The 16,655-nt window shown below is 41.8% G+C and overlaps 1 protein-coding gene across 1 annotated transcript in view; it reads left to right on the plus strand.

Moving 5' to 3' along the window:
* Positions 1–11,317, plus strand: part of CRYBG3 (crystallin beta-gamma domain containing 3) — a 65,391-nt gene extending 54,074 nt beyond the window's left edge. Inside the window, exons 17-23 of the mRNA XM_083361259.1 lie at positions 357–483; positions 3,144–3,283; positions 5,986–6,109; positions 7,368–7,526; positions 8,624–8,783; positions 9,712–10,746; positions 11,120–11,317. Of these exons, the coding sequence (XP_083217385.1) occupies positions 357–483; positions 3,144–3,283; positions 5,986–6,109; positions 7,368–7,526; positions 8,624–8,783; positions 9,712–9,800 (799 nt within the window). The 3' untranslated portion in view covers positions 9,801–10,746; positions 11,120–11,317. The remainder of the gene's footprint in view (positions 1–356; positions 484–3,143; positions 3,284–5,985; positions 6,110–7,367; positions 7,527–8,623; positions 8,784–9,711; positions 10,747–11,119) is intronic.
* Positions 11,318–16,655: the final 5,338 nt, after the last annotated feature.

The following is a 16,655-nucleotide window of genomic DNA, read 5'->3' on the forward strand; positions in this document are numbered from 1 at the left end:
CCCTGTCAGTGTCACTGAAATACATAATATTGAATTGCAAGTTTCTGTCAGTGCTAGAGATACGATGACGATTAAAATAGTACTTTCACAACTGCTGCAGTTTTCTCTGTTCCATCTCCTGAATGGAAGTAATACCAGAAATAGGGAATTCTAGGAACAAGGCCATTTGAGAAGTTCACCAAGGGCTTTTGGAGATGAATGCTATCCATTACCATATTTATTTTTTGTTTCTACACATCAATCCATCAACGTGTAGTTGTAATTCATAATAATAAATCTACATTTCTATGCTATGCTATTTTATTTGGTAAAAACCAATACAACTTCATGTGGAATTCTTTTTTCTTGTCTTTCAGTTGGTTGCTTTATTATCAGGGAAAAACTGCTCTTGAACAGTGTGTGCTAGAAGAAGATCTCTATCCTGACCTTGCTTCCTGTGGCTGTTCAGCAACTAAAGTCCAATCCCTTAAGCCTGTTGACCATGTAAGAACTTACCAGCTAGCCATATTCAGAAAAGCTTTATACAGTCCAAAATGTGGTGCCCTCAAAAGAATATAACCAAGCAACTGTGGTTCTGATTTATATATTTTTAATTTTACAAGAGTTGAGCCATACACCTCTAACAGATATTAGTAAGAAGCCACATTTATCCATATAAAGAAACTTTTTATTAAATGAAAAGCAGTCCAGTAAAGGATTTACACAACTTGACAGAGATCTTATACTGAAATACTATTTATTTATTTATTTATTTTATTGCATTTATATACCGCCCTTTCCCTGAGGACTCAGGGCGGTTTACAGGGAGTTAAAAATCAAACATACAAAAGTTAAAAACCAAGTTAAAAAATATTAAATCAACCCTGTACTATTAAAAACCCCAATTAAAATAATTTTCTCCTCAGCCTGGGCCTGAGAGCTCAAAGAGCCAGGTCTTCAGGCCCCGGCGGAATGATCGGAGGTCGGGGGCAGTCCTCAGCTCCACCGGCAGCTGGTTCCAGAGGGCAGGCGCTCCCACTGAGAAGGCCCTATCCCTGGGTGTCACCCGCCGGCAATCTCTTACCGGCGGAACCCTGAGCAGACCCTCCCTGTGGGAGCGCACTGGGCGAAGGGCGTTCGAAGCCGGCAGCAGGTGTTCCCTCAAATACCCCGGACCCAGGCCATGTAGGGCTTTATAGGTAATAACCAGCACCTTGAATTTCACCCGGAGGGCAACCGGAAGCCAATGCAGCTCGCGGAGTAGAGGTGTTACATGGGAGTATCGGGAAACCCCCATTACAACTCGCGCGGCCGCATTCTGCACTATCCATATATAGGGTCACATAAGCTGTGGTAAAATTATGAAGGAACTACCTGACTCATGTTTCTTATATGGATAGTTTACTTACTGTAAAGGAAATGATAACCACTGGAGCAATATGGACAGATTCATAAATTAAGCTAAACTAGGCAGTTTAGGTATATAGATTTGTGAAAATGGTTTCCTTGGTTTTCACCATTGTACTATATTAATATTGTCTATTGTATTTTAAAATATTTTGAATTTTTTTTAACTTTCACAAATTAATAGTTAATTTGCCTTATTTCATCTTTGTGTATACATAGGGCATCTACTTTGGAGAGCATAGATAAAAGGGGATAATAATGATCACTTTGAAAAATTAGGTTTTTTACAGGTTGTGCTCATTTAGCGACTGCAATTGGGACCCGTTGCTTGGTCCTTAGGCAGAGCAGTTGCTGAATGAAACCCCAGCTGTACTAATGAACTTACTTCAGCTTTCCTTTGTTTTACAGACTTGTAAAGGTCATAAATCTGAGGACTGGTTGCAAAGTGACTTTTTACCATAACTACCAACAGTTGTTGTACAAAACAGTTGTCAAAAAAGAACTATCTGTAATCATGCCTGTGCTCATAGAGCACGATAGTTTCTGTTTTCTCTAAAAGAAAGCATTTTTTTTCTGGGCCTTCTATTTATTTTGCTATTGCAATTGGCGTAAATTCATATTTCTTCTTGAAAATGTATTAGAACATCTGAAAACTGCGAAGAAATTGGCAAAGGGTTAGGGGAGGTTGTAATGGAAAATAAAGTCCCTTGGGTAAAGGATGTATTTTTCCATATTATACTTCCAAAACTAGTCTATCGGAATGGTGTTCTTGGTTGTTGTTTTTTCTCAGGTGGGAGGGAGGTAATGTTAGATGTTAAACACTCAAAGCAATAATGAAAAACTTTTGTGCACAATTATACCAAATCTGGGTCAATGTAGATATAAAATATTACCCTTATTTGTTTAAGGAGTTGGCAAATTGGTTCTTTTGCCTGTGTCTTTGTACAAAATTTAAAAGGTAAACAAAATATAATATTTCAGTCTGTATACTTATTTGAATTTACTTAATATGGAGTTCATTTGTAAACAAAATTCATTCAGTCAAGGTATTTAATAGGGATGACTATTGGTTGACCTCTTACAAGGAATTCACATTACTTAATTATTTCTGTGATTACAGCCAACTTTTAATTGGTTTGGCTTATCGACTGTTGGTATGAAGATGTTTTGGCTCCATATCTACTTGGATGCTAGTTCCCACAACTCTCTGCCTTCATAGCTGTTTTTAAGAGTTGAAATTCAACATTTGACTATTATATCCCTATCTTTAAATCTATTGGATCTGAGATAATTTTTCTTGGGGCATTGTTTTTTTTTAAATTCAATTTCCTTGTACTAAACAATGTAACTAATTAGGACTTGTATGTTCTGAATTACTTCAGAAGATTAGGGTCTTTGTCCCATCCTTGTATTATTTTAAAGACACTATAGAGATAGATGTATGAAAGTTCATTTTGTAAGATTTCAAGATCAGCAACTATAATCACTGTTTATCTGTATCTGTTTATCACTTACAGTAAATTGCCTAGAGGTAGTTGATTAGGGAACTCAATAAATAATATTAAATAGGCAAGTAGATAAGTACTGATTTCGGTTACCATGATTGATGCTAATTTTGGTTTATTGATTAAAATTTCAGAAATATAATGAAGCCAAAGTTATTTTCTAAATAAGCATCTCCAAATCAAGGAAAAGCTTCATCACAGATGAAGAGCCAAAGAAAATCTAAATATAACTAATCTTTTTCTTTCTTCCAGGTTTTTGCTGAGCCATTGATCAGCCTTTTTGCACTGGAGAATTGTGAAGGCAAAGAGCTGCACTTGCAAGAAGCTACCAATTCAATTCTGAATAAAGATTTTCACTTTCTTACTCAGTCAATATGGGTAAAAAGTGGCATGTAAGTATGATAATAATAAGATAAAGTACTGAGAGTTTTATTTCTTTACTCACTATGGAAAAATCACATACTTAGGTGAATATATTTACTTATTTTTTATTTAAAACATCTATATAGCTTTCCATCTTATTTCCAATCTAGATGTCTCTCAACCAATAATTTAAATAACATATTAAAACAACATCCCAACACTTAGAGGAAAAACAAGGTCTTAAGTGCTTTTTGTAAGGCTAGGAGGATAGAGGCCTGCTGAACTTCAAGCAGAAGGGTGTTCCATAGGGCAGGAGCTGCCATGAATAAGGCAGTTTCCTGGATCCCATAAAATGGCAATGACAATCCTGGGAATCTGATCCTGTCCAGTAGGGTGGGACAAAATATTTCAGGCAATTGTTATATTGCCAAATCAATGCATTTATACATCCCTATTATTTGGTTAACATTATCAGCTTTGTAAATAGGTAGAGATAGCTGAGCTGGTTGGAAATGTGTGAATCCTTATTTGGAGAATGAACCCAATTCTCCTTTACTGTTCTTTAAATTTTATCATAAAATTCCTCCTGAAAATCATGATGTTGTTTCTTTCTAAATTAATTTCTATATCAATTATACATTAATAAGCAATGTTCAGATTGGCTTTACATAGGCTTTTCATCAAACAGCTTTACTTGTTCATAGTAGTAGTATTTCAGTCTTATTCCCTTACAATCAGTACATAAGTAGCTCCTCAGCATTCCAACCAGTGAGACTTCTCCTGACCCTAAACCACATTATTTTTGTACATGTCAATATTTTCTTCTGTTCCTGTCCTTAATTTTCATCTTCTCCTGTTATTTTTCAAAATACAGGTTTTATATTTACAGTATATTTTATCTTTTCAAAACAATTGTCAACATACTACAATATTTTATTAATATATGGATTGTTTTTATATATGGCAAATATGTATGTAATATACCTATGTGGACCATTTTGAACTCAAAAAATTATTCTATAGTGGCAATTTAAATTTTAGAGGTACCTAAAATTTACCTCAGTTTAGAGGTACATTTTTGTATTTATCTTTTCAAGATATTTACATAAAATATATGACCCATCATTGCACTAGATGTTCATATTTGATATACATTCTATGTTTCTTTTCCATTGATCTAAGCAACAAGAATAATGTTTCAAAACTAAAGTTATCTTATTTTGCAAAATATCAATATCAAAACTGTTTGGTTCATATTAAAATAAAAATCTAGACATTATTTTTGGGATTGAAAGTTTAACACAAAATTGCTCTGGGTATTTGTGTCCTATGATTACGAATGAACAGAATTCATAAAAATAAATTATTTTCTGAATCAGGAATAATGTGTTATTTAAAGTACTTGATTAAAGTGATAAACTTTCCAGTAGAGACAACTTCATATTATTATATTTTCCAAAAAATGAATTGACACACAGTAAAACATATGTAACTAGATATGATAGTTTCATGATAATACATTAAGAAATATTAAAAATGAAAAATAATGTGGAATTGTTTTATCTTTCAAGCAAGGCGGAATTAGCAAAAGTGTAGTTAAATTGCAGCTTTAAATAAAGCTTCTGACCTGAAAAGCATGAAGTATGCAATCTTATTTTAGGATAATCTTAATGATGTGCAATACAGTAAAACTTGATTTGCAACTGCTACAGTATTTATGGTGCCTTTTAGCAGCCTCACAGGAAGCAGTAAAATAAATTGTGAACTTATAATTTATCATAATATCCTTATTGTGCATTAGAAATATTATGAATTAAAGAAACAGTACAAAAAGTGATTTTCTGCCTTTATGCTATAATATTACCATATACAGTATTTTAACTCACATAAGAGACTGTACAACATTATACAGATATGCTGATTTTAAGTGTATGGTCTCATACATCTGTATACAAGCAGTTTGCCTAAAAATATTTAAAAGTGTTAAGTAACATGAGCCTTCATATTTAACTAATCATGACCATAACCAATGCTTGGATACATTTAAGAAATTTAGAGTCTAGAATTTTCTAAATGATTTTCTTTGAAATTATATATGAAAGAAAAGTTCCAGAGTTAAATGGTATCTTTGCCACTACTTTTTCCTCTCAACACAAGTAGGGGAAACTTGTAAAAACAGCTGTAATAAAATAAAGAACTACAAATAGTCCTCAATTTGCAACCACAATTGAGACCAAAATTTCTGTTGTTAAGCGAGACATTTGTCAAGTGAATTTTGCCCCATCTTATGACCTTTCTTGCCACAGTAAGTGAATCACTGCAGTTGTTAAGTTAGTAACAGTTAAGTGAATCCGGTTTCCCCATTGACTTTGCTTGTCAGGTCACAGAAAGTGATCACATGACCTCAGGACACTGCAACCATCATACATATATGAATCTGCTGCCAAGAGTTTGAATTTTGATCATGTGACCAGGGGGATACTGCCACACATAAGTGTGAAAAACAGTTATAAATCACTTTTTTCCATGCCATTGCAACTTTGAATGGTCACTAAACGAATGACTCTTAAGTCGAGGACTACCTGTAATTAGAACAATAAAACTTTCGCACTGTGTATGAATCTTTGCCATAACAAAAAATGAACATAAGCTAGAACGTTTAAATTGTTTTGTGTTTTCTGTTTCTGGAACTCAGCATACTGTATTTAATGTATATACCATTTTGAAACAGATGGATTGCTTATGAAGGATGCAATTTCTTGGGGAAACAGTTTCTTCTTGAATCAAGCAAGATTTCAAACTGGACACAATTTAGTGGATGGAAAGCAATTGGTTCTCTTCGTCCCATAAAGCAGGTACTAGAGCAAAAGTGATTTTTTTCCCCTAAACCTGAATTTGAGGTTCTTAGATGACAACCCCTGAAAATTGGTAAAGTGAGTTCTTGCAGTTTTAAGGCTAAAAATACACAGATCTATCTACAAAGGCTAACATTAGCATTTTACGTACACTTGGAAGCATGAAATTAAAAGTTTCAGTACTGTTCAGGTGTAGTACTATGATTAAATATGGACTATATTAAAGTACAGATTGATTAATGTATAACTAGAGTTTGATATCTATCTCATAAATATTGTAGTAAGAAACCATAATTACAGGTTTCAATCAGCAAAACAGTGTGACTCCAAATTCTTCTTTCCACAATTTTTTTCCACAAGTGTACAGTCCATTTTTTTTCAGACCAAGCAAGTATTAACCCATTGGTTGTGACAGGAATTGATCAACTAGCTTGTCACCTAAATCGGACATGATGAGCTGAGAGAATGTGACTGACCCAGTCACCTGGCCAGCTTTCTTGCCTTAGACAGGAATAGAACTCAGTCTCCCGCTTTCTAACCTGGTGCCTTAACCACTGGCAGTTACTTCTCTAATTTAATCCCAAATATCACTCTTTACACTCAGTTTGTTACTTCTTCTTTAGAAAATTCAGAATAACTATCAGAATGAATTGAAACAATTCCTGAGTCATAGAAGCCTATCCCTGTTGTTCAAATGCCATTACTAATCCACTACTTTACCCATCGCATCCCATTTGTTCATATATATGAAATTTGAATATGAATCTACAAATAGTCTTCAACTTGAGACCACAATTGGGACCAGAAAATTTGTCATTAGGCAACATGGTCATTAAGAGACATCACCTGACCACACCTAATTTTATGGTCCTATTTGCTGCAGTTAAGTGAAAAATCACATGATTACAATTTGTAATCTTCTCTGCCAGATTCCTCATTGACTTTGCTTGTTGGAAGCCAGCTGGTAAGGTATGTGATCAAGACGGCAGGATGCTGCAACCACTGTAAATATGAACAGGTTGCTAAGCATCCAAATTGTGATCCTATGACTCCAGTGGTGGTGTAAGAGTTGTAACTTTGAAGACAGGTCTTAAATCATTTTTTCAGCACTGTCATAACTTCATATTAATTAAACCAATCATTGTAAGTCAAGGACTGTCTGTACTATTAGAGGAAAAGGTTCTGTCTATACAAGTTTTTATCATATGGATTCATGCTTCTTCGTGAAGTATTAGTTACTTGTGCTTTTCTATTTCAGCCAGCAGTGTATTTCAAAATAAAGAACAGATCGCAAGAAAAATACTTGACAGTTGCTGGCACTTTAATGGACGGAAGAGCTATGTCAGTATGTTTGTTCCCACAAAATGGCAAGAATACTCAGATCTGGCATTACACTCGTGGACTCATCAAGTCCAAGGTAGTTTCTTTACTTATCAAATTTATATAGCCGCCCATCTCAACTTCTAAGCAGCAGACAAATTAAATAAGAGCAGGGTGATTAATTGATTTTCAGCCCCTCCTTATTTACTAGCTTCTTATCTACTGAATGTTTTAAACCCATGTTTCATTGCACTTACAGTCTGCTGTGACTTTTAACTGCAAGTTCTTTAGGATAGAAATGGCCCATATTTTAAAAGCAAATGAAATAAATCTTTAGAGAGTTTATAATAACTTTCATGGAATACCAAATTATTTCACTTCTAAGAGTTTCAGAAGTATTCATTCTGAATGTGATCATCATTATAATGGATATATTTCTAGATTAAAAAGTTCCCTAAATTGTTGGTATTTTTTCAAAATGAGAATTTGCTTATCTATAATTCCCTACCAGCCGGTCAGTCTGACATGAAAGCAGATTTGAAGCAATTTCAAGAACCTATTACATGTGCTTACTCTTTTTATATATTCTAGGAATATTTTATCTGTTAGATCTATATCCTCTAAATAATACATGTCATTGTCCTCAATTCGCTGTCCTCTAATGTTTCTTCAAAACTATTATGAGATTTTGCTGTGAGGTAGAGACCCAAATGTAGACTTGAATTTCATCTCGCCACTCTTAATCCAACACTTTCACCTCTCTAAAAATCTGTGATCAGTTCTACTATACACACACATTCCATTATTTCAAAGGTAAACTAGGCAAATTATTAGGAATTCTGAATGTGTTTACTCTTAAAAAACACAGTAGGAATTGTTATTTATGGACCAAATCAAATTTCTGCCTATCCTTTGCTGCTACACAAATTGAAGGAATATTCTTTCACCAAATGCTTGTCTAAAATTGTTGCAGGATCCAAATTATTGTTGCAGTCATTCATGAAAAGTATTGTTCTTGTAAGTGGAGTATGAAGGGTAAATTATGTTTTTGAAAATATTTTTTTTTAATTTCTGGCATAATTTATACCTAACCCTTAATACAACTAGTCAAATTTAGACCGCTGATAGAAGTGTATGCATAATTAAGCCTTTTAAGGCAATAAGCAAATTCATTTTTTCTCTCTACTTATCTAGGTCAATGATGCTTGTCTTGATGTCATTGGAGGCAGGGATATACCTGGAGCAAAAGTTGCACTGTGGGCAGAACATGGAAAACCAAGACAAAAATGGACACTCAATAAAGATGGAACCATCACAACTTATCTCAGCGATCAGCTTGTTCTTGATATCAAAGGTAGTAGCATAGAAAGTCTGCACACTCATTAAAATGCCAGGTTTTTGAGGTGTAAAAAAAATCAGACCAAGATAAATCACTTCAGAATTCTTTCCCCCTTAAAATAATATACAAGCTGCACATTTCAATTGAAAAAAAGAACTGAAATATTTTAGGAGAAAAAATAACAATAAAAACTAGAATAATATGGTTGCATAATTGTTCACATCCTCTTATAAATAGGGATGTGGGTGTGTTCATAATCACATTCAAACTGATGTTAAATAGTAGTCAGTACACACCTGCTATAATTGAAGTCTGATCAAACCCATATAAACTTCAGCTGTTCTAGCAGGTTTTTTGTAATTTACAGTTGCCTCTTACATCAAAATTTATGGTCTGCAAAGAGCTTACAAAACATCAGGGAGATATCCCTGTTGGAAGATATCAGTCAGGATAAGGGTACACACAATTTTCCAAAGCACTACAAGTGAAGAAAATATGGCATAACACGGACATTATCAAGAACTGGATGTTCCTTCAAAATTGATAAAAAACAAAGCAGAAACTGGTTGAGAGGCTGCCAAGAGGCTTACAGCAACATTGAATTGGCTAGTGCTATATCATCTTAACCCATCCAAATATATTGTAATTTCAAAATAACTGCATTCATAAAGAAAACTTTACATCAAATGCTTGTCAAAGAGGGAAGATATTCAATGCAGTTAGAAAAGGGAAAGGTATGATGTAAAAACAAAAAAAATGTCATTCAAATCCTGAAATTCTGTTATGGTTAATTGATTTCTCTTGCCTACCCTCCTGTTTCTGAAGTAGAATTTCTTTTTCTTTAAAGCTGAAAAGTGAACCTAAAGTGATAATTTTGTAACATTTTTAAGGTACAGTGTTTTAGGACAAAATAAGTAACTTATTTCTTAAACTTCTCTTATAGGAGGAGATTACTATGACAGAAACCACATTATTGTAAATCAACTTAACATCAGTGAATGTACACAGAAATGGAACTTTGAAATATTATGAATGGATGTTCTGAAGATAAACTAATTTGAAAATATGCATTAAATTGTCTGAAAACACTTGAACTTCTGAAGACCCTTAGTATTGGTATATGTTAAAGATCTGACCAAGACTGCCAAAGAATAAAAAACAGCTTATTTAAATTTAACCAAACTGTTAATTTTCTACTTTCAATAGTATTGTTATTCATAAAATATTGCAGGGTAATTTATGCCAAATGTTCTTAACAAGTTTGGGTTGTTGGTAACCAAAACCTAAAATGCAACTTTATAGATCATTACTTTCCAGAACTGATGCATTGAAATATTAGAAATTTATACTATACTTTGATACAGTCCCTCTAAAATGATTAAGAAAATGGATGAAATTACTTGTCAATCCAGTTTGTATTTAACATGATGAATTTTGTATAATTCTAATTAAAACAGTTACAAGCATGTTAAAAATAACAAAAGGTCAAAAAAGTAATTGATCTCATTTATTTTTACAAATAGCCAAAACTGGCTAAGTGATGATGTGTGATTAACTCTATACTTAGTATTTTCCCAAATTATGTCAAACTTACACAGGCAAGGCCCATTTTTTTGGTGTGGATTCAAAATTCTAGTGTCATAGGGAAAGAGGTTATAAAAAACCGATTCCTCCTAGGACTGCTTCTTCTGGAAAACTGATGGAAGGCCCTAGAGTTGCTTTCCAAGAAAGGAACAAGAAGTTGGGAATCTTATCTGGTTTCTCCTTTGACAACTGAATATTGCTTAAAGTTAGCAATTTGAATTGGTAAATCTTGTCATTAACATTATGAAGCACTGTATCACAGGAAATTTACCATATTGTTTACCTACAACTAAGGAACCATAGGCAATTATTTATTATACAACTGATATTTATATGCAGGTTTTTTTTAAAAAAAATCTTTATATATGAGCTTCAAAATATCTACAGCAGACATGTCAAACACAAGGCCCAGGGGCCAGATCCGGCCCGTGAAGTGGTTTCATGTGGCCCGCGAAGCCATCCTGGAAACAGTGAAGGAACGACCCGCACTGCCTTGGCCCTGGCCCAGAGCCCCTCGCCCAGAGCCCCTCCTCCTGCCAGAGACCCTCAGATCTGTCCCACTCCTGCCCAGGCCCCCATAGGCACCCTTGATGCAAACGATGTAGAGTTGGCCACACCCACCCAGTAGGCCATACGCACTCTAGCCACGCCCACCCAGTAGGCCACGCTCACCCAGGCCATACCCACCCGGCCCCCTGAGGGCAACCGCAATGCTGATGTGGCCCTCAATGAAATTGAGTTTGACACCCCTGATCTACAGTATCTAGTAAAAGGTAAAGGTTCCCCCGCACATGCGTGCTAGTCGTTTCCAACTCTAGGGGCCGGTGCTCATCTTCGTTTCAAAGCCGAAGAGCCAGCGCTTGTCCGAAGACGTCTCCGTGGTCATGTGGCCGGCATGACTAGATGCCAAAGACGCATGGAATGCTGTTACCTTCCCACCGTAGTGGTCCCTATTTTCCTACTTGCATTTTTACATGCTTTCGAACTGCTAGGTTGGCAGAAGCTGGGACGAGTAACAGGCGCTCACTCTGTTACGCGGCACTCGGGATTTGACCCGCCAAACTTCCGACCTTTTGATCGACAAGCTCAGCGTCTTAACCCACTGAGCCACCGTGTCCCTTATCTAGTAAAAGAAACCTAGTCAAAACAGAATTCAGATTAGGGTTTCTCTTCTTTTTTCAACCTCATCTTCTATCCATCATTTCATCTTCAATAATACTGTTTCACATAATTTGAATATGATTTAATTTAGTTTCTAGTATCATAACAAAAAAAAGTGTTCCTTGTAGTTTTTAGCCGCAGTTCAAAATAAAATACTGGAATAGTCCAAATATTCACAGCTATTCAAGCACAACCAAAGGCAGCGGTTGCAACTTATGTTCGTGTTGTGACTCAGGGCCAGCCTGTGGGTCCGACAGCCGGGTCCGATGTATCGGAGGACTCAGATGTGGGGGAGGAGGGAAACGAACCGGCTGATGATGATTTGGAGGCTTTGCAGAGTCCTCAGCCGGGAACCTCTTCTCAGCTGTGTGAGCCCGAGAGTGCGGAGGATGATGACCCACAGCTGGCCCTGTTCAAGGACGCCCGACGCAGGAGGCAGACGAGCAGGGACAAACAAAGAAAGGCTATGGGACTCCTCGGGAGGAGGCACAGGGAGACCACGCCCTGAGCTCTCTATAAAAGAAGTGTTTGGGGAGGGGCTGGTTGCTGAAAGCAACTTTTCCGTTTGAGAAGTCAAGCTCTTGTATTTTTGTAACAGTGTAATTAAAACTTGGCAGAAGCCTTTTGGTCTTGGACGCTTTCCAGACTCTTCTTTTGATTAGGGGTGCGAGAAGAGGGCTGGTTCAGAACAGTTTGCTTTCAGCCACCCACCCCTTAATACTACGATGGAGCAGCTTCTTGCCGAGCATGCCCAGCTCAACCAGCAACTCACCTTGCTGGCCACTCAGGTGGCACAACTGCAGGCTCAGGTACATGCTGCCCCCCCACCCAGGAGGAAATGTCAGATAGCTATGCCGGATAAATTTGCTGGTAATCCAGAACTGTTTCCTGCCTTCCTGGGACAATGCCAGCTTTATATCAGCGTGAGAGCAGCTGATTTCCCCACTGACCGAGATAAGGTGGGATTTGTGTTGAGCCTTCTGTCGGGAGATGCAGCTCGTTGGGGCACGCCTCTGTTGGCACAGCCTAGCCCTTTGTTGGATAACTTTGGGGGGTTTTGTGACCATATGCGCCTCATGTACGAGGACCCGATTAAGGCGCAGACGGCCACCCGACGCCTGAAAGCTTTGAGGCAGGGTCAGCGCCCTCTACAGGCCTATATCAGCGATTTCCGGCTGCTTAGCCAGGATTCCGCCTGGAATGAGGCTGCGCTCGTGGATGCCTTTCAGGATGGCTTGTCAGAGGAGATGTTGGATGAGCTGGCTCGCGTGGACATTCCCTCAGACCTGAATGGGCTGATCCATCTTTGTCTGCGGATCGATGCCCGGCTGCAGCAGCGTAAGAGTCGCCGTGCCACCCCACAGACCCCTGCCGCCCCTGTTGTGCGTGAGCCCCCAGTCCAGAGGGAGGAGCCAATGGAGCTGGGTGCCGCCAGGTCCCGTCTATCGGTGACGGAAATGGACAGACGACGATCGGAGGGGTTGTGTTTTTACTGTGGGGACCCTGGACATTTGGCTGCTTCTTGCCCGAAGAAGCGTCAGCGGGCGTCAGTGACCAAGCCTGCCCCGAGAAAGTCCCCTGCTTTGCTATCGGGAAACGGCCCGAGCCCGATCTAGACGGTGTGACAGATCGGGCGACCCACAACGATCACGCCGAGCGACGCCGTTCCGACGGTGCCTGTGAACCTCCGCGGCATTTGATTTTGGAGGCACGACTGATCCTCCCTGGCAAGCCAGAGGGGATTCCGGTCCATGCCTTGATTGACTCTGGGGCTACCACTAACTTTATGGATTCGGCCTTTGTGGCCAAATGGGCTGTTCCCCAGTGTCCAGTGGATCCGCCCATGCTTGTGGAGACCATCGATGGTCGAGTGCTCCTGTCCGGGCCTATCACGGCCGCCACGCAACCCGTGTGTATGGCCATCAGTACCCATGTGGAGGCCATTCAGTTCTACGTCACTTCGGATCTGCACTTCCCCGTGGTCTTGGGACTGGCGTGGCTCCGGGCGCATGATCCACAGATCTATTGGTCTCAGAACTTGGTCACCTTCCCAAGTTTGCAGTGCGTGGACCACACCCGCCATATCTGTGCCGGCCAGGTGGAGGGATCCCCAGGGGTTTCCTTGCCTCCCGAACTGTCCGACTTTGCTGACGTGTTCAGCGAGTCAGAGGCGGACCAATTACCCCCGCACAGGCCCTACGACTGCTCCATTGACCTAGTCCCTGATGCGCCTCTCCCAGTGGGGCGTTTGTACTCCATGTCGGAGCCCGAGTTGGCTGCATTGCGGGACTTCCTGACAAAGAACTTGGCTCGTGGTTTCATCCGGCCCTCGTCCTCGCCAGTGTCTGCGCCCGTGCTCTTCGTCAAAAAGAAGTCGGGCGAGTTACGGCTTTGCTGTGACTACCGGAAACTCAACGCTATCACGGTGCGTAACCGCTACCCGCTGCCCCTCATCCCCGAGCTCTTGGACCGACTCCGGGAGGCTAAGATCTTCACGAAACTGGACCTGCGTGGAGCTTACAACCTCGTCAGGGTTCGGCCGGGTGATGAGTGGAAGATGGCGTTTGGTACTCGCTATGGACATTTCGAGTACACGGTGATGCCGTTTGGCCTGACCAACGCCCCCGCTGTGTTTCAGCATTTTATGAATGACATCTTTCGGGATCTGTTGGACCAGTTTGTTGTGATTTACCTGGACGACATCCTGATTTACTCCCCGTCGCGTGAAGCGCATCATCAGCATCTCCGTCAGGTCCTGCAGCGCCTCCGGAAACATCGGCTGTTTGCCAAGTTGGAGAAGTGCCAGTTCTACCAGGTGACCATTGATTTCTTGGGTCACCGCATTTCTCCTGAGGGCATCGCCATGGAACCGAGTAAAGTTGAGTCGTTGCAGAGTTGGCAACCCCCGCGTCGCGTGAAGGATATTCAGCGACTTCTTGGATTTGCCAACTACTATCGGACATTCATCCCTGGCTTTGCTGCCTTGACAGCCCCCCTCACCCGGCTCCTGCAGAAGAAGACTCGGTTCCAGTGGAACGCCCCCGAACAACAGGCGTTCCAAGCTTTGAAGGACGCCTTCATGAAGGAGCCCATCTTGAAGCATCCTGACCCGCAACGGCCATTTGTCGTGGAGGCGGACGCCTCCGACATTGCCATTGGGGCCGTGTTACTCCAGGCAGCGACGCCCAACGGTACCCTTTTCCCTTGCGCGTATCACTCACGGAAATTGAATCCCTCGGAGCGCAACTATACCATCTGGGAGAAGGAGCTGCTGGCCATCAAGGCGGCGTTCGAGGCTTGGAGGCATCATCTGGAGGGGGCGCGGCATCAAATCGAGGTCCGGACGGACCACAAGAATCTGGAAAGCCTGCAGACCGCTCGGAATTTGAACCAACGCCAGATCCGGTGGTCCCTCTTCTTTGCGAGGTTTGACTTCCGGGTGCGGTACATACCAAGCGGGCACAACCAGAGAGCGGATGCTCTGTCCAGGAAGCCCGAGTACACCCGAGTGGAAGACAAGCTTCCGCCCAGGACCGTGATCCCCGTCGAGTCTTTTGCTGCGGTGCGGGAGCCGGTGGATATACGGGCTCGGATCCGGGAGGCGCAGCAGCAGGAGGCGTGGGTGGCTCAGCGGAAGGAAGAGGTGGGGCCAGATTCGCCTTGGTCGGTCACGGATGGACTCCTTTATTATCGTGACCGGCTCTATGTTCCAGGAGGGCCACTCAGGGGACTCGTCCTCAGCCAATGTCATGATAACCCGGCTGCGGGGCATTTTGGCCTGTTCAAGACTCTGAACCTGGTCTCCCGTACATTCTGGTGGCCCCGAGTCCGACACGATGTCCAGTCTTATGTCACCTCCTGCGTCCCATGCAGGCAGGCCAAGTCAGCGACAGGGGCCCCGCCTGGTTTACTGCAGCCTTTGCCAACGCCCAAGAGACCCTGGGGGGCTGTGTCCATGGACTTTCTGACGGATCTACCCCCATCCTCCGGCTTCACGACAGTGTTTGTGGTGGTGGACATGTTGACCAAGATGGCGCACTTCATCCCCTGTCGCGGCTTACCGTCAGCTCGCGCCACTAGTCGCATGTTCATCCAACAGGTGTTCCGGCTGCACGGCCTTCCCGATAGAGTCGTCTCCGATAGGGGGGCCCAGTTTACAGCCCGCTTCTGGCAGGAGTTGATGCGGGCGTTGGACATTAAGGTTTGCCTCTCGTCCGCGCATCATCCTCAGACCGACGGGGGTACCGAGAAGGTCATCGGCATTTTGGAGCAGTATCTGCGCTGCTACGTTAACCTGCAGCAGGACAATTGGGTGGACTATTTGGCCATAGCCGAGTTTGCCTTTAACAACTCGCAGCACACCTCCACGCAGATGACACCGTTCTTGGCCAATGTGGGTTATCACCCTCGGTTTTTCCCCCTTTCTCCCGTGGACTCACCGGAGCCGGCAGCGAACGAATTCATGGCGGAGTTACAGGCAATCCATCGGTTGGTGCGACGGCAGCTGGAGAAGGCCAAGGCCGACTACAAGAGGTTCGCCGATCGGTCGAGAAGGGATACGCCTCCATTATCGGTGGGGGATCGGGTCTGGTTGTCCACCAGGAACCTACCATCCACTCGGCCGGCGAGGAAGCTGGACCACCGTTACCTTGGACCGTTCCCAGTCGAGGCCGTCATCAACCCGGTCGCCTATCGTTTAACTCTGCCACGTTCCCTGCGCGTACACCCCGTCTTCCATCGGTCCTTGTTGGTCCCCGAACAACCGGCTTGTCCACTTCGCCAAGCGGAACCTCCCCCATCAGGACCTCGTGATGGCGACAGCCCCCCCGAGTACGAGGTCGCCAGCATCAGGGATTCCCGCTGGCTGAAAGGTCGCTTCCAGTACCTGATCGAGTGGAAAGGGTACGGGCCGGAGGACTTCACATGGGAAGACGCGACCGCCGTTCATGCCCCTGCGTTGGTGACTGCTTTTCACGAACAGTTCCCATCCCGACCGCATCCGGATCGGCAGACCCGGGGGAAGGGCCCTGCGGTGCGGGATAGTGTTGTGACTCAGGGCCAGCCTGTGGGTCCGACAGCCGGGTCCGATGTATCGGAGGACTCAGATGTGGGGGAGGAGGGAAACGAACCGGCTGATGATGA

Source organism: Vipera ursinii (genome assembly GCF_947247035.1).
Source record: "Vipera ursinii genome assembly, chromosome: 4".
NCBI classification, from domain to species: domain Eukaryota; kingdom Metazoa; phylum Chordata; class Lepidosauria; order Squamata; family Viperidae; genus Vipera; species Vipera ursinii.